Here is an 18,837-nt window from a genome sequence, read left to right as displayed (position 1 = left end):
TGTCTGTTTTCCTACAGGCGTTTTGAAGTATAAGGTCCCTTTTTTTTTTAAGCTGGAAAATAATTTTATTTGTTCGAGGGAGTTAGCTAGAGTCCTTTCAGAACTTCTGAAACTGATTCTCGGTGGCAACAGCCTTAGTCACCTTGAGGTCATTGAATAGCATGGTCTTGCTCTCAGCCTGCACTCTCCCATAGTGGCAATGGTGCCAATCTGGATCCCTGAAACAGGGAGACAGGTACACAGACATGTTCTTGTAGCGCTTCTCAAAGCGATTGTACTTTCAGATGTAAAGGAGATAGTCCTGACACATGGCAATGATTCTCTGAATCTTCATTACACCACCAGACAGGATCCGCCCTCGGATGGAGATGTGACCAGTGAACGGGCATTTCTTGTCTATGTAGATGCCCTTGATGGCCTCCTTGGGTGTCTTGAAGCCTATACCGACATTTTTGGAGTACCGAGGGAGTTTTTCCTTGTCAGTTTCTCCCAGCAGAACACCTTGATTTGAAAGATGGTAGGCTGCTTATGGTAAGCACATTCAGTCTGAATATCTGTCAATACACTGTCATAGGAGGTCTTTCCCTCTGTTAGTGTCTGCCTCAAATTCTTTTTCTCAAGTTCTTCCTTTCTTTCTTTCTTTCTTTCTTTCTTTCTTCTTATTCTTATTCTTATTCTTATTCTTATTCTTATTCTTATTCTTCTTTGTTGTTTTGAGAGAGAAATTCTGTGTATTGGCCTGGCCATCACTCTGTAGATCAGGCTGGCCTCCAACTCAGAGATCCACCTGACTCTGCCTCCTGAGTGCTGGCATTAAATGTGTGCACTACCACTGCCCTCCTGTTCTCTATTTAGTGTAATATTTTATTGTAGATGTCTGCCATTTTATGGCTAAACTTATTCCTAATTATTTTATTTTGTTTTTGAGTTTAGTGTGTGTGTGTGTGTGTGTGTGTGTGTGTGTGTGTGTGTGTGTGTGTGTGTGTGTGTGTATTGGTGGTTGTGTTCCACAGTATGTGTATAGAGATCAGCAGAAAACTTTCTGGATCAGTTCTTGACTTCTGCAAGGTTGAGGTAGGGTTGTTCACTGTTTCTGCTGCTTCCTCCAGACAGTCTGGCATACAAGCTTCAGTACCAGCATCCTGTCTCTGTATGTCTCATCTCCCTGTAAGGGTACTCTGGATTGTATTTCTATGTCTGGCTTTTTGCATGGGTTCCAGGGATCTGACTCACCTCACCAGGCTTGCATAACAAATGCCTTTACTTTTGAGCCATTTGACTGCCCCTGGTGTTTCTGTATCTTTATTTTTACATTTTGGTTTGCTTAAGATTTTGGGGTATCTGCTGGCCAGTGGTGGCTCTCACTTTTAATGTCAGCACTTGGGAGGGGAAGGTGGATCTTTGTGAGTTCCCTGCCAGCCTGGTCTACAGAAGGAGTGTCAGGACAGGATCCAAAGCTATACAGAGACACCTTGTCTCAAGAAACAAAGAAAAAAAGAGATTTTTGAGTATCTAAAAAATTCATTGTTTGCCAGCTAACAATCTAAGCAACAGAGGAGAGGCTACCTTAAATACCCTCCCCTGATAATGAGATTGATGACTGACTTATATGCTACCCGATAGCCTTCATCCAGCAGCTGGTGGAAGTAGGAGCAGACACCCACAACTAATCACTGAACTGAACTGGAATCCAGATGCAGAGAAGGACGAGTGAAGAGCAAAGGGGTCCAGACAAGGCTGGTGAAACCCACAGAAACAGCTGACCTGACAAGGGGTGGCTCATGGACTCCAGACTGCTAGTTGGGAAACCAGCATAGGACTGTTCCAGACCCCCTGAATGAGGAGGTCCGTTTGGAGGTCTGGACAATCTATGGGGCCACTGGTAGTGGATCAGTATTTACTGCTAGTACACAAATGAACTTTGGGAGCCCTCTCCACATAGAGGGATACTCTCTCATCCTAGACACACTTGGGGGAGGGTCTAGGCCCTGCTCCAAATGATATGACAGATTTTGAAAACCCCCATGGAAGGCCTCACCCTCCCTGGGGAGCAGAAAGGGGTTGGCATAGGGCTTTGGTGGGAGGCAGGGAAGGAAGAGAGGGAGAGGGAACTGAGATTGACATGTAAAAGAAGCTTGTTTCTAATTTAAATAAAAAAGAGAAAAATTCATTGTTTGATCATTACAATTATGTATACAGTGTATTTTCATCATATTATTCTCCAATATCTTTTCAATTCCTCCCAAACCTCCCCACACATCTCCTAACCTCGCCTCTTCTTTACATAGGCTACTGAGTCCAATGTGTGCTGTACTTATGTTCAGGGGGGTAGGGCTTCCTGTTGGCACATGGACAAAATTCTGGGGTCACTTGTTGAAGAAAACAGACTGTCCCTCCATCAGTACCCTGCAACTGTCAACGTTCCTCAGCCTCATAAGGCGTTCCCTAATGCATATTAGAATATTGACTGGTTTGATCCTGTATAGGTCATGTGTAGGCAACCACAGTCACAGTGAGTTCATGCATGCAAAGCCTCTTATGTGTTCAGAAGTTACTATTTTACAGAGGTCCTCCCAAACCTCTAACTTTTGCAGTCTCTCCATCCCATCTTCTGCAATGTTCCATAAGCCATGTTAAGAGAAGCCATGATATTTAGGGAGGGTTACTACGTTGTTATTTATCCAGAACTCTGACCAAGCAATGAGTGTCTCTGTTAACTGCCATTTGCTACAAAACAAAGCTTCTCTGAAAAGGTTGAGAGAATCACTTATCTTTGGATATAGAGACAAGCAATTAGAAGGCAGTATGATAAGCTTTCTATTAAAAAACAAAAGCAAAAGGAAAACAACAACCTAATAAAATAGGTTCTTGACTAGTGTCTGTGACATCTTCAGCCACAGGTTCTTGGTCAGATTTACATTACCAGGCACGAGTTCTAAAACATATAGGACGCCGTGCGTTCAATCAGAAAGCCATTGGCTACTCCCATAACATTCCCATAACCAAGGCACCGATGGGAGATCTGGCGAGTTTGGTCATTGTTGTACCTCTCAGTGTTTATCGTTGGGTAAATTGGTTAAAGAATTTTCTTACTGGGCTGTCCATATAGCACCATCTGGAATTATGAATAACACTAGACTCTAGGGGGGATTTCTCAGACAATTCCTAGCTTCACTGATCATGCTTTGTGATTCAAGTGTGTCATGTCTTTAGCTACAGTGTCTTACTAACTAATTCTTGTGGTTAACTAAGAACAATGGCAATAATCTATTTTATTGTGGGGATCTATGAGATTTCTTTGACTGACAATACATAGGGTGAGATCCTGAGCCTGGCAATGAACTTTCTGTATGAGAATCATCAATTCCCTAAACAGAGAGGCTCCATAAAAACTCTTTTTTTGTATGTACATGTAGAAGCTTCTAAAATCGCAAGTTTCCATATGGCTTTTTCAAGCATCCTTAGCATTAGTTATCTGCTCTACCCCACCTTCTCTCTGTACTCCCAAACCCCTCCCGACTTAACGCTTTCCTCCACTGCATCTCCTTCTTCTCTTCATGCTTCCTGTGCTCTGCTATCCTCCTTCCCTTCAGCACCCTCACAATGGCTGCTTTCTGGTTACCTGATTTCTAAAAGGCACTCGAAGATTTAAAGTTAAGATCTGCAAAAGAAAGAGCACAGAGATTGTCTTTATGGGTGAGTGTGTCCTCACTGAGTATGAATTTTCCCCCAGTTCCATTTTTTTACTTGCAAATTTCAAAAATTTATTTTTCTTTGCAAAAAATAAAATTTCCTTGCACATATGCCCCACACTGTCATGATCCAGTCATTAGTTTCTGTACGTCTGCAGTATTTCTATTTCTTAGCTATTGTGAATAGAGCAGCAGTGAGTGGACACTCTAGTCCAGAGTCCTTCCAGTCTCTATGCTCAGGAGTGATATAGCTGGGTCACATGGTAGATTTATTTATAGTTGTGTAAGGAAGAATTCACACTGACTTTCATAATGGTTCCAGCAGGTGATACTCCCCTAATAATGAATGAATGTTTCCCTTTCCCCACATCCCTGTCAGAATTTCTTTTCATTTGATCTCTTGACCATAGTCTTCTGACCCAGGTGAGATGGATCTCAAAGTAGTTTTCATTTGCACAGTAGATGCCGAGCTCTTTCTCTGCCCAAGTCAGTTCTCAATTACACATAATGAGTGCATTATTTAATGTCAGGATTATTTCTGACATATTTCTTCATGTCTTTCAGAAGGTGCCAAGAAACGTAGCTTGTTTCGGAGGGGACAGAGATGAGCCATGTGTTTACCTAGGTGTCTGCTTTCATCTCCTAATTCACAGCCACAGTCCTTTAGTCCAAAATCAGGTAAGGACTCTGACAATGAAATGTAACACTGTGTCCTTGCCCAGGACTTACTGATGATTTACCTGTGCCTCAGACCTTAATGAACTCAGCTTGTCATCTACTGGGGTCCCTTTTAGAAGCTTCTCATTCATTTTAAAAGCACCCCACAGGAGGTGCAGGTATCTAGAGTGAAGAGACTGGGCTTTCTAATTTTCTGTCTCTTGTTGGTACTTTTTTCTCTGATGAATCAAATGACAATAACTTGGTGCCGAAAGGGCATATTGGAGATACAGGGGACTAAATATGGCCAAATAGCGGCTTTGTTGACCCCCAGCGGGCACTAGATGATCTCCAGGCTTCAAAGTAAGCCTGAGACTAGAGAATTCTAGCATTCCCCAGTGTTCCCACATCCTGCCACAAATGCAGGCATTGAGGGCAGTATGCACAAAGAATGTTCCACATCCTGGTCCAAGTATTTATGGGGAGCCTGTAGAACAAAGGCTGGTTCGATTGGAAATCTCAGGGTAGTATACTGGAGAAACTCATGTTCTATGGGAGAATAAAGGTTGTCACCTGAGAGAATGAGACTTATGTGTTCACTGATTCAGAGACAACTTGACAAACAGTCACATTAAAAGTTTTTGGCAACTGAAAGTACTTGTCATACTTCATGGAACATGAAAAAAAAAACAAAATATGTCAAATCAAATGACTTGTGTATTTACAAAAAAAGTTACAAAAAGAGAAAATTTTCCTATTTACATGTTCTTTTATGAATTATCTATTCCAATTTCATGGTTTATTTTTAAAAATATTGTAAGTAGCCAGTCATTACTGAAATATGCCTTTAACCCCAGCACTCTGGAGGCAGAGGCAGGTGGATCTCTGTGAGTTTGAGCCCAACCTTGTCTACAAAGAGAGTACCAGGATAGGCTCCAAAGCTATCCTGTATCAAAATACAAAAAACAATCTTGCAAGAAAATTAAATAACCTATAAGTGTTTGCAATTGAAGATTACAGGGTTACCTCTGCAAACACATTCCAATCTTCTCAGGATTCTCCCTCCACCCCAAGGCTAGATCAATTTCAGACACATGTAAGAGCCCTTAGGCTCTTCTGAAGTCCAGACATGGGGTGGGGTATAGTTTCACAGCACAGAGATTTCAGCAGAGCCCCTGCACTTGGACACATCTTTTCCAAGTTAGATGCCTGCTATTCAAGCCATTGATGTATTTTCTTCCCTAGGTGCTGTTCTTGCTTTGGCTTTGTTGTTTCATGTTTGGACTCCCTACACTCCCCACTTCCCTGCAGCGTCAATCACTCCTCAGACCCTTCCACAGGGAAGAATTCAGGCCTTGGCTTTCCTGGAGCCACCATCCCCAGCCTGTCCCTTCTGCACAGCACAGCAGGAGACTCCAGGTTTCTCAAGTCCCTCTCTAAGAGAGAGACCCGAACTCACCACCACATCCTTCTCCACACCTGCCACCTATGCGGTGCTCCCGCAGGGAGTGGCTTTCCCCGTGATGTGTCTGCATGTGGTTCTGGGGGCTGAGAAGAGTGGAAGGGGTGGCTGTGATTTCTCTAGAGAGACTGTGATTTCTGCTGTGATTTCTCTAAAGAGACTGTGATTTCTGCTGGGATTTCTCTAGAGAGACTGTGATTTCTGCTGTGATTTCTCCAGGAGAGACTATGATTTCTGCTGTGATTTCTCTAGGAGAGACTGTGATTTCTGCTGTGATTTCTCTAGGAGAGACTGTGATTTCTGCTGTGATTTCTCTAGGAGAGACTGGGATTTCTGCTGTGATTTCTCTAGAGAGACTGGGATTTCTCTAGGAAACCCTTTCCTATCCTTAGTGAGGGCCTCAGCCTCAATGGTGAAGCTACAGCACCTGAGAAAGAACCTTCCTCACACAGTGTTTAGTGTTTTGTAATGTATACCTGTATTACTTTATACTTCCCTAAAGGCTGAAGAGACACACAGTAGACACAACCCTGAAAGGACAGGAAGATAGGAAGGGATAGAGAGATCTGGGAGGTAGAAGAGAGAGGAAGTATTTCCTCTGACTCAGAGTCAGTGGGTGGCTTTGTTTCCATCGTTTTGTTTTCTATTTGGAGACTGGGTCGCATTCAGTAGCCCAGGCAGTTATCCAACCTATACTACAATGCTGAGGCTTGTGTCAGACTCATGTAACCCTCCTGCTTCAGTGTCCCATATGCCTGGATTTCATGTGTGAGCCATACCTCCAGACCACAGGGGAGACTCTGTGGACAGAACAGTTTGAATTTGGAGACCCTCAGGAAATGACGGAGATGACCTTATGCTCAGAGAAAATAGAGGCAAGCTCCAGAAGTTCAGAAACCTCTCACTCCAGAGGTGTTGTCTTCTGTAGCTGGTCATTCCCAGAGCAGCCACAGGACTTGGGAGAGGACCCTGCTAGGCAGAGCCTGCTGCCAACTTTGAGAAGTCTGCAGCCCTTTCCCCTCACTGTCTGAAGAAAGAAGTTGCAAGTGTGAGGAGGATTCAGAACACAACACCATTGTGAGACGATGCTCTCTCCTCCTTTAAAATAACAAAAATAAGCACAGAGTCGTGAGACATAAATGAGCTCAGTGTATAACATCCTATGGAGTGCTTGACAAGGAATAGGTGCTATGTACATGTCAGCTGCTCCCCATTATTTTTAGAGAATCGAGATGTGTGCTTGTGATAAATCCCCAGTGACTGCCAGGAACCCAGAGCATTAGAGACACCCAGTGTCCTGGCTGCGGGTTTACCTCCTTAGCTTGATGCCCAGATGGTACTGCATGCCTAGAAGGGAAGCCTATGGTCTTGACTCTGCTGTGCTGTGTGGACCTGGTGCTGACCCATGTGCAAGCCCCACAGTTTACTGTTTGAGCCTGTTGCTTCTTGTTATTTTTCTTCTCCTTGCTTCATCTGAGTCATTTTGAGTTGAAATATTAAAATCATCTCTATGTCTTCAAGTCCACACTTGATGTGCCTCCTGGCCCTTTCCTCTGAGTTTCTTCACATTCTCAGGACACAGGGTTCTCCCTCAGTAATTTTTCTAGATATTGCCATGACCTTCATCCCTTGCCACTCCCTTCTTCTGCATGCTCCTGGAAGCTCCATGAAGCTCCTTGATCACTTCTGATATAGAAGATGCATATATTAAATGTTTAACACATGACAGTGCAATTGACTTTCAGGAAGCAGAGTTAGTTGTTTTAGTCTCTTGATCTCCTGTGTCCACATTCCTTCCCTTACCAGTAGCTACTGTCCTCAGGCTCCAAACTTCTCCCAAAGATCAATCTCAATGCTGAAATCATTGTGTTGGATATATTTTAAATGTTCATTCATGTCACTATTTTTATTTTCATTGAAATTCAGTCTATTATGATCTAAATTTAAGTACGAACCTCACTTTACACTTTCATTTAGCAAATTTAGAACACAACATATAACAAAATTCTGGATTTTTGTAAACGTTTTTCAGATTATGATAAAATTACGTCATTTTGAATGTGTGTGTGTGTGTGTGCGTGTGTGTGCGTGTGTGTGTGTGTGTTTGTGTGTGTTTATGTATATATTCCTAATTGTAACCTGCTCAGTCTGTAGAGTGTTACTCATTTGTATATGTCAGGGCTGACCATTAGCATTGAATTACCAAAAGCCCTGGCTTCCCTAGGGAAAGCTATTTCTCCTGCTCTCCACATTCCTTTAGTTGCCCGCAGTTCATTTTATAGGGTTGAAGCCTCCAGGACATTCCCTTGACCACATTTATTAAGTGTTTTCTTTGACAATTCCCTTTATCTATATGATGCATCCTGTCTAAGATCTCCCCTGTTCTCTCTCTCTCTCTCTCTCTCTCTCTCTCTCTCTCTCTCTCTCTCTCTGTCTCTCATTTTCTTTTGGTTTTTTGAGACAGGGTTTCACAGTATCACCATCCAATTATTCAAGACAACAGCACCTTCTCCAATGCTTCCCCATGCTCTGTACAGGATAATGTCTTCAATCCATAATGCCATTGAGAAAGGATTGTCCTTCCCACACATGACTCATTTGAAATCTTACATTTATTGCTACGATTGTAAAGATTCTCCAATTAAAAAGTGCCCTAAACAAGACCTGGACCAAAGCATTCTTCAAACTCAACGCCCCTTAAATATGTCTTCCACATCAGACAGGTGATATTTTGATCTGTGGATGAAAACCCCCACTTGACTTTTTTCCCCTGACTATTTCTCTTGCAATAGCCTAGTTCTTTTTATGTAACCTGAAATTTTTAGGTGGTATTACCTGTCACACTCATGCATCATTTCCTTTGTTCAATTGGTCCCATCAATACCTCCTTTCCCTTCCTCACTAGGAATAGTTCCTCCTCTGTTTCATGTCATACAAATACAGATACAGGAATAGATACATAAGGCATACAAATATTATAGAAAACATGATATTTGTCTGTCTGAGTTCAACTATTTTGTTTAACTCGATAATATCCTGTCCCATTTATTTCCATGTAAGTGACAAAATTTAATTCTCGTTACAGATGAATGAAACTCCATTGGGTATATATGCCACATTTTCTTTGTCTAGTTCTGACGGGCATCTAAGCTGATCCTATAGCTTGGCTAGTGACTAATGCTATAATAATATGGATGTCCATGCCTTCTTTGGCATTCTATTATATACCCAAGTGATCTAGCTGGATTTCAGAGTAATCCTTTTGTTTTTGGTTTTATCATTTATTGTTTGTTTGTTTTTTAACTTGAGGGACCATTATACTAATGTCCACAGTTTCAGCACTGAAAATTTTCCACTAATTAGTGGTTATCTAGGCCATGTGGAAAAGTTATTTAAATGCAGTATCTGCTGTCCTGACATAACTTCACCAGAGTTTTGCCAATACTCACATTACCATGGGTAAAAGGAAATGCAGAGAGACAGGAGAGCTGCTCAGGGTTAGTCATGAGCAGATGCTGTCCCCAGGATCTGAAGTCACAACCACATAATTCATAAACCCATCATTCCTCCCTTCCTCCCATAAAGCAACAAGGAGCCCTAAGAGCTGACAGTGACCTTTGATTCAGGAGAAGTGACACCCCAAACCTTTAACACAGAAGGAAATATGTGTTTAGCTATTTGGAATGAACAATGGACGTTAATCTAATGAAATGACACTTCCTAAGCCTCTTCAGTAAGGATCAGAAGGGAATAGGCTTCCTCTGGAACTCAAGGAAGATGACAGTCAACAGGAAAACCTGCTTGCAATGGGCATGTGGTCATGCATGGACCCTAGCCACTGGAGACCTCAGAAACAGGTGCAAACACAGTGGATTGCTTAAAATTGGAAAATAAAAGTTAAAGAACAAGGAAAGGACATAACAAAGAAATATGAATGAGCAAAAAAGAGAAAGAATAAAAGGAGTGAGAAGAAGTCAATGAAGAAGACAAAAAAGAGGAAGAGGGGTAAATGAAGGAGAAAGGGTATGAAGGAGGAAGAGAATATCTTTTTGAAGATCAAACTATAGTGCTACAATCTACATTATTTTTGGAAACACTTAGGGATAGGTCAACAATTGTCACATGTCATACTTAATCATTTGTTTCCTTGTTTTGTGCAAATATTTCATAGGCCTCTTTGGCTCTGTTTCATGTTCTCTCATGTTGTCTGGTACAATGCACATTGCTCTCATGACTTGCCTTTTTGTTTCCTGGGTGACACTAGGGTAGCTGCCCAAGAAATAAATAGAGGAGCCCTGAGGTCTCAACTCCAGAAAGTTCCCTGAGCTCCATCTTGTACCAAAGACCAACCCAAAAGAGCTGCCTCACCATGAAGTTGGTCATGGTCTTCATGCTGGCCTCCATCCCCATTTGCTGCTATGCCAGTGGTGAGTTCTGTGGAAGGGTGTGGGCTGCTTTTGGACCACATTGTTTCTGTTCTACAGGAAGAATTCATAGCACTTGAGCCAGAACAGGTCAACACTGGTACAAAGTATCTAATACAATATCCCTAAAACTCAGTACTAGTCCAGATAATCAAAGAAGTATCACTGATGAGGGATAGAAGTATCGCTGATGAGGGTTTGTCCCCAATGCTGGGGCTGCATGGGAAGTGTCATTACTATGCAGGGGGTCCCATGGTAGTCACAGGTCTCCTGATATCCATGGCAGGTCTTGGATTCAGATATGAAATTATTTTACAGGAAATGGGGAAGATATAAATGACCCTGGATGGCTTTCCTTAAAATTGCAGTTAGGAATCTCTTTACCTATGGAAGGAGTTACTTCTCAAACTGCATCATGTGGCATTGGACCACTTACTTCCTAGTCCTGCTGGTAGAGAGGACAGTTCCCATTCCTCAAGTCCATGTGAATTAATGACAGAAGTAAAGCTTGTCCCTAAGAATGCGGTCAGTACAAACATGTCACCCGTGCAATAGACTTTGTATGATTTGTATTGTTTGTGTTGTCTACTTCACTTATCTGAGAGGTTGGAGCAAAATAACAAGAAGGTGGAGTTCTCAGCTAAAATGATAGGGAAATCAGGGTTAGCCTTATGCTTAGGGTAAAGCTAGTTAATTTGAACCTACTTCCTGACCTCTTTCTCTTCCACTAGTTGACCAAATGACATCACTTAAGGTCCAAAAGTTTATGTTTTATGATACTTTATGAAGATGACAGAATTAATGGTGACAGAGGATAATATTTATGAACTATTATGAAGTACTTCATAGGGTTTCACAAAACAGCACTGAGATACATCATGGCTAGAAAAAGGAAAGACACGCCTGTTTGATTTGTCCCATCAGAACATAGCATCTCCTTTTTTTATTTCTTTGTTTTTGTTTTTGTGTTTGTTTTTCAAGGCAAGGTTTCTCTGTGAAGCTTTGTAGATCAGACTGGCCTCAAATTCACAGAGATCTGCCTACCTCGGCATCCCTTGTGCTGGGACTAAAGGCATGAGCAACCACCACCCAGTTGGCCTCTTGTTTCTTGTGTGTCATTGCTGACAAGGGGAGTGTGCGGGTTGACTTCCCTTGTTAGCTTGTTAGGGGCAAGTTTTTAGACCTGAAGGAATCTTGCAGTCTGCAACCATTTTCTGCATGAGAATGCTTCAAGTACTAGATTCTCTGTTTATGATGCTTTGTGATGAAGATGCTAGAGTTCACAGAGCAAAGTGGACAATATTCTAGACTTGATAGGTACAGGATATTTGAACTTATTAAATGGTCTCAAAATAGTAAGGTGGCAGGCTTTGACCAGTCAAAGACCCAAAATGCTGGCCATGCCCACCACTATGGCCTGCCATCTATCCAGTGTTCTTGCAGTGAGGGTTTGGCTTCTTTGTGCTGAGATGTCAGGGGCAGAGTTTGCAGTTTCTAAGTGCAATCTCACAGCCTGCATTTTCTCTCCCAGATTTGGCAGTGCTCCATCTCCTTAGCTGATCTGTGTCTCTACTTGTACTCAAGAGGATGAGGTAACCTCTAACGAGTTCTAACCTCCAGTGATGAATGTCATGTCGTTCCAGGTTCTGGCTGCAATGCAATGGACAATGCTATTGCACAGACAATTGACGGGGATGTGTCTCTGGAAGAATATCACGAAGTGATTAAATCATACACAGCTCTTCCTTATGACAAAACTGCTGTGGAAAAGTTCAAGCAATGTTTTAATGACCAGTCTGAGGAGACTCTGGATAATGTTAATGTGATGGTGGTAATTATCAATTTTCCCTTTTTTGCATTATATAATTATATATATTTGTACTATGTAACTATACACACACACACACACACATACATACACTAATGCGGAAAAACCAGGTTCAAAATTTGTGACTAAAAAGGTCAAAGAAAAAACCTGTCTATGTACTATTTTTGAATTATATAATTTGATTTAGTGGTAACAACTGGTTCAAGAAAGCCATTGAAAGACACAGTTGATATTCCATCTTATTCTGAGGATTTTAAAACAATAAAGGAAAAACACAAAAATGAAGGAGATCACCCAGAGATCACTCTCTCATCCACTACTTCCAAGTCAAAAAAACACAGGTGTGCATGCACACACATGCAGGCACACTCACATGAACACACACATAGGCAAGTCATGAGAAAGAAACCCCTCAAATCCTTTAGTAAGAGAAAAATACACTGATTCTCAGGAAGCCCTGCTTTGTGTTAGTGATCAGGGACCCTGTTTTGGGCACGAATAAAGAAAATGTGGAGATAGAGGTTGAAGAACATCATGACTAATGGTGTCTTTTAAAAAAAAAGTAGGGCTTTGGGTTTGGCTCAGAGGTTTAGAGCACTGATTGCTCTTCCAGAGGTCCTGAGTTCAATTCCCAGCACCCACATGGCGGCTGAAAACCATCTGTAATGAGATCTTATGCCCTCTTTTGTCCCACATAGATGCATGCAGGCAGAACTCTGTATACATAATAAATAAGTAAACCTTTAATAAATATAATATAATGTACCATACATATAATCTTCTCAAGTGTAAAAATGTAGTTCCAAGAATTTATCTAAAGTGTTCCTGATCACTTTTAAGCATTCTACTGTGTGCCAAATCTTAGGAATATGCCCAGTTTTAAGTAAAACCACAGTAATACACCAGGCCTAAAAGTACTGGTGGGGGCTCTCTATTTGCTTCTAATAGATCTCATTTTGTAGAACATTGAGGAACTTTTGAAACTAACACTCTTTCTCTAAGCAAGGATTCAATTGTGCAAATATTGAGTGACTAATAGCAGAGCAGTTCAAATTACGGGTCATGAAATACCTTTGTCCAGAGACACCGATAGCTTCATATGGACAAAAAATGAGTTCCTATGAAAGCAGCTCAGGAGGTTTGGATTTAGAGGGGAAAGGCAATCAAGAGGAGTCTTTGAAGAAAAATGCAAAAATTTTTTGGTTTTATTACTGCTGTTGTTTTTATGACTCCTTGTCTCTTAAATGAAAGAACTCATGTCCCTAATCAGTTTTTTCTCTGGGAGTGTTCTGGAATTTAAGAGTAATTGAAAATATTGAAAAAAATGTAAAATACAAAAACGTTTTCTCTTCAATATTGGGCTCTCCAGTCAAAGTTCAAAATTGAAGTCCCTTCCTCATTTATTTTTCAGCAAGCAATATACGACAGTGAAGAGTGTTCATCATATTAACCTTCCACGAGACCTTTGGGTCAGAAGCCAGCAGCTGATACCACAAATCATAACTTTTCCTTCTTGATTGTATCTTTCTGTCCATAAAGTGCAAGACAATTGTTGGAATCTCAAGGCATTTCTTTCTACTTCATTAAATCAATTGCAAATATCAATAATGCTTTTGTGCTCTTTTAAAACTGGGGGCTTAAGAGGCCTGCTACCCTCCACTCTAGGACAAACACCCACAGCTGCCTCCCACACAACTTAAAGGGAGATGAAGACAGCAAAGTGTCTCTAACTCACCATGCGTGAGTCCCCTCTCTGAAAAACAGCTCTGGCCTCTTTCTCACCACTGCCTCTACTCATCATCCTAGGCACTACCCTGCTGGTGTCTGAGGCTGGAACATGCTCCCTGCCCTGATGCCACCAGGACTTTGTGTCTACAAGAACTAGGAAACAAAGGTAGTTCCACATATGGCTCTCAATCAGAGCTCAGGTTCAGGGCAAGAGAGCATATGATCATCTCATATGAGGAAAAGGGCTTTCATAGACTTCAGAGGGTTTGCTCCTTTGTTTGTTTTGGGTTTGTTTTGTTTTTCAGATATTTCCATTAGTGGTGAGATGTCCTGCTGAAGGTAGGAATCAAAGGAAACGACAAGCATATTAAATGTTTCTCATGTCAAGCTTAATAAAATGAAAGAACAAGCAGGAGTCTGACACAGAAAGTAAACTGTCTCCCGTGATAATGAGGGAGGAGGGAAGTGTGTCTGTTCCCTAAGTTCTTTGCACTGGGTGCCTGTGGTGGCTGAGGGTCAGAAATGTCTCCCATAGGCTTGTGAGTTTGAACATTTGGTCCCAAGTTGTGCAGACCTTTGGAAAAGCTATGGAAACAATAGGACACAGGTTCTCCACCTTCCTAATGCTACAGTCATTTAACAGCTCCTATGTTGTGGTGATCCCCAACCTTAAAATTATTTTGGTTGCTACTTCATAACTGTGATTTTGATAATGTTCTCAGTCTTAATGTAAATATCTGGTATGCAAGATATCTGATATGCAGTCCCTATGAATGGGGTCATGACCCACAGGTTGAGAAAGGCTACTTGAGAAGATGGAGCATTGCTGGAAGACGATTTGAGGTTAGAAGCCTGGTGCCACATCATATGTCCCTTCTCTGCATCATGCATGTGGATGAAAATGTGCTCAGCCAGCTTCCTGTCCCTGCCGCTGTGTCATCCCTGCCTGTCACTATCTTGTCTCTGCTGTGATGGACTCCATCACCCTGAACCTTAAACCAGATAAACACATTCTTCCCTAACTAGAGTTGCCTGATTTTCAGCCAAGAAAAACAACATGAAAAGAAATAAACTCCAAATAACACAGGAGTAAATCAAGTTATCCTTGTTTGAAGATAATCTGATCAATAAATAAAACAGACTCTACAAGAAACCTCTTACACCAGAGACACTCTATTAGAAAAGCATCAGAATGTGACACAGAACATACAAAAGCCAGCCGGGTTTCCATAGACCAATAAGGAATACATTGAGAAGGAATTTAAGAATACAATGCCATTCAAAATACAGACCTACAAATGTTCCTGTCCTAAATTCATTGCCACTGGTGTGATAAAATATCCTGACAAAAACAACCTGAGGGAGTAAAAGTTTATTTTGACACACAAGTCAGTCACAACCCGTCACTGTGGTGGAGTCACAGCTACAGAAGCTTGGAACACTTAGTTCCATCACACCATGCCCAAGAGCAGAAGGTAAGGAATGCACACATTCTCACTGCCTACCTGCTTGTGCTCAGGCTGACTTGGCACTCATACAATTCAGGGCTCTCTGCCTAGGAAAGGGTGCTTCCTCCCACACACATAGCCATGCCATAACCCAACAAGGCCTCACCAAAGCTATCCTCCAGGTGAGTGCAGACTTCACCAATGTGACAATCACCTAAGCAAAGAGGTGTAAGACTCCCACAGTGAAACCTATAAGACATTGAGGAAAGGAAATGAATAAGACATTAGACATTAAGAAAATCACCTATCCTTATGAATCAGCCAAAAAATATCCATATTCCTGAAAAATGCTATAGATTCAAAGAAATTCCTATCAAGATTTCAAAAACTAATCTTTAGGGAAATAGGAAAAAAACAAAACCAAAAAAATCCCAATTTTGAATGGAAACACAAAAGCCTCTGATCATCCTAAACAATCCATAGCAACAAGAACAAGGCTAAAGCTGTCACAGTATCTTATTTCCAATTAAACTCCTGGGCTTGGGTACTAAAGCCAGCATGGTACTGGTATGAAAGGGATGTAACCAATGGAATATATTAGAAGAGTCAAAAATGAAACATTCATTTACAGCCTCCCAATTATTGTGTCAAAATACATTAAAGAAGAAAAATTAATATATTTTGATACAATTTCAATTTTATTTAAAAATTTAATAATGCCATTTCAGAAAACTACATTAAATAATAATCTACATGCCCACAAAGGGCGTTTCAAAATGTAACAAACACTATAATCTATGTCCTGAAATAGAAACTAACAACAGGAAAATGAGAGGAAATAGTGACACAGGCATAAACAAGGACAGCTTAGGAACTTAGATCAAAACTGACAAAAAGGATGACTTGAAATTTTAAAAGTTCAGAAAAGAAAATTCTCAAAATGAATAGAAAACTGGTGGACTGAGAAACACCCCTGCCACTTCTTCATCTGACCAGGTATTGATTTTAGAACATATACAGACACTAGCAATACATTGTTTCCACCTCTCTGCCAGGATGTCCCCTGAGTGTTGGAGGGAATGAAATGGGAGTCATATTAAGGGCTGAATGCTCCATCATCACCTCTCAGCACTTTAGCCAGTGACATATTCTGTATTAACACTGCCTACAGTGCCAAAGAGTTCCCTGATGAAGGCTGAGTACAGTACTATCTGTGGCATAAATATGCATAATTAGAAGACAGTTTGATACTATGACCACTTAGAAATACAATAGTAAAGAACACCCCATCCAGGATAAATATAAGTCTACCATGGAGAATCAGTCAGATGTGGTTATGGGTGAGTCTCTGCCCATCTTTGTTTGCATCAGGCTGGACTCAGCAGTTTCTACCAAGGATGCCCTGTTGCATTCTGGGCAAAGTAGCCATATGGCTTTTTCATATATTCTTCCATGATTCTGTTTGTTTTTTATTTCTTTGTGTATTCTGGTTATTAATCCTCTGTCAGATGTATGGTTAACAAAGCGTCATTCATCTCTTTTCATTCAGGACAGCTAAGATCAGCAAAACAGCTGACAATAAATGCTAGCAATATTGTAGGGTAAAGAGGAAACCTAATTCCTTGGTGGGAGTGCAAATTGGTGTCGTGAGGTATCGGCATCCATATGTCAGCTTGAGAGCACGGAGCGCCGTCGCGCTTGGACCTAATTCCTTGGTGGGAGTGCAAATAGGTGTAGCCACTCTGGAAATCAGTATATATGACCCGGCTGTACCACTCTTGCATCTATGCCCAAGCGATTTACATATTACTCCACATACATTTGTTCAGCAATATTCATAACTGCCCTATTCAAAGCAACCAGGAAAAGGTCCTTCAACAGATGCATGGATAATGAAAATGTGGTCCATATACATAATGGAGTGTTATTCAACTAAGTAAAAGTAAAAGCATGCATTTTGCTGGGAATAGCTGAACCTTCAAGATTATATTGAGTAAGGTAAGTCAGCCCCAGAAAGAGAAATGCTTACATTTCTCTGTCATTTGTGCTTCCTACCTTCAAATCTTTGGATATTGTAGCACAAACAATAAAAACACAGAGACAGGTATTGGGGTTCAAGCTTAGATCACAGACGCAGAACATCCAGCCACTGGAGAGGTCTTATCTCTACCAATTCTCAGACCAAAGGGGAGATCCACTGAACCTCAGATTGCATCTCCAGACTGCACTGCTCTCCACCAAGCCTCTGAATCCTAGACTGCTGTGCTCTCCACAGAGTGGCTGGAAAGTCTTTCCCACATGAGACGCTTTGCTTCTTTCTTATATATCACTCTAGAGCTGGGATTAAAGTGAGCTCTGTTACTGATTGATTCTCCTGTAGTCCTGAGTGGCCTTGAACTCAGAGAGATCCATCTGCCTCTGTCTCCTGAGTCCTGGGATTAAGGGTGTGTGCCACCATTGCCCAGTTTGTATGGATGTCTAGTGTGTCTGGCTTTGCATTCTGGCCCTTCAGGAAAGCTTATTTAATCATAAACGATATATCACCACAAGATAGAAGTGTAACTACCACCCCTCATCAAAGACTCTTCTCTTTACAACAGATGGAGACCATCACAGAAACCACACCTGGACACACTGCAGAGATCAACTGGTCATGGGGAGCCCAGCACAAAAGGACACCTAGACATAACTCCTTCATCTAGGGCTCAGAAACATTCTGATAGACAGATTGGAAAGATTGTAAGAGTTGGAACCAAAGGGAATGTGTTGTGAAAGACTCTCCTGGGAGTAGTTACATAGACAAGGCAAGATAAATGGCTAATCAATGGAGGAATTAACAGGGAAGAGAGCTTCCCCCATCTAGACATGGAACTACAGTCAACTAATGACTGCTGGGAAGGAAAATGAATTCATTACATGTCCAAGGGATGAGCCCCAATATTGGTTACTCAATATACAGTGGTCAAGCCTGAAACTGTACCAGGAAACAATAAAAACAGACTCGCTCAGGAAAGTAAAATTAGGGTCTTAGATGTTACATGGATTTAGTTGAGTCTTTTTGGGGGTGAGGGTTCAAGACGGGGTTTCTCTGTGTAGCTTGGAGCCTATCCTGACACTCCCCCTGGAACTCACAGAGATCTGTCTTATTGCTGCCTTTACTGAACTTTAAAACTTTAATGGAATTAGCTTCTTAATCAGACCTAGATATAAAAATAAATAATATAATTAGAACATTCATTATAAAACAAGAATTTCTGCTTACTGAAAGTCAATTGCACTACCATTTATTAAACATTTAATATATGCTACTAATGTATGAGAAGTGATCAGGAGCTTCATGGAGCTCCAAGGAGCATGAAGAAGAAGGAGTGGCAAGGGATGAAGGTCATGGAAATGTCAAGAAAAACTACTGAGGGAGACTCCTGTGTCCTGAGAATGGGAAAAAACTCAGAGGAAAGGGCCAGGACGGCACATCACGGTTGGACTTGAAGACATGGAGATGATTTTAATATTTCAACTCAAATGGCTCAGATGAAGCAAGGAGAAGGAAAATAGCAAGAAGCAACAGGCTCAAGCAGAAATCTGTGGGGCCTGCACA

The 18,837-nt window shown here is 41.4% G+C and overlaps 1 protein-coding gene and 1 pseudogene across 1 annotated transcript; one reads left to right on the top strand and one right to left on the bottom strand.

Moving 5' to 3' along the window:
• Positions 1-97: 97 nt before the first annotated feature.
• On the bottom strand, positions 98-4,501 carry LOC100753710 (annotated as a pseudogene).
• Positions 4,502-10,180: 5,679 nt separating this feature from the next.
• On the top strand, positions 10,181-13,513 carry LOC113834970 (secretoglobin family 2A member 2-like). The gene is made up of 3 exons (XM_027409186.2): positions 10,181-10,238; positions 11,879-12,066; positions 13,475-13,513. Exons 1-3 carry the CDS (start codon positions 10,181-10,183, stop codon positions 13,511-13,513), a joined length of 285 nt encoding a protein of 94 aa, XP_027264987.1.
• The last annotated feature ends 5,324 nt before the right edge of the window (positions 13,514-18,837 follow it).

This window comes from Cricetulus griseus, chromosome 3, assembly GCF_003668045.3.
Source record: "Cricetulus griseus strain 17A/GY chromosome 3, alternate assembly CriGri-PICRH-1.0, whole genome shotgun sequence".
NCBI lineage: Eukaryota > Metazoa > Chordata > Mammalia > Rodentia > Cricetidae > Cricetulus > Cricetulus griseus.
Note: the sequence above shows the minus strand (reverse complement) of the source record. Positions and strands in the feature narration are given on the sequence as shown.

What these genes read in the sequence shown, in the direction of transcription:
- LOC113834970 (XM_027409186.2), top strand. Translation starts at nt 10,181, where the DNA reads ATGAAGTTGGTCATGGTCTTCATGCTGGCCTCCATCCCCATTTGCTGC. An exon ending in CATTTGCTGCTATGCCAGTG is followed by an intron (nt 10,239 to 11,878) that starts GTGAGTTCTGTG and finishes ATGTCGTTCCAG; the next exon opens with GTTCTGGCTGCAATGCAATG. An exon ending in ATAATGTTAATGTGATGGTG is followed by an intron (nt 12,067 to 13,474) that starts GTAATTATCAAT and finishes TTTATTTTTCAG; the next exon opens with CAAGCAATATACGACAGTGA.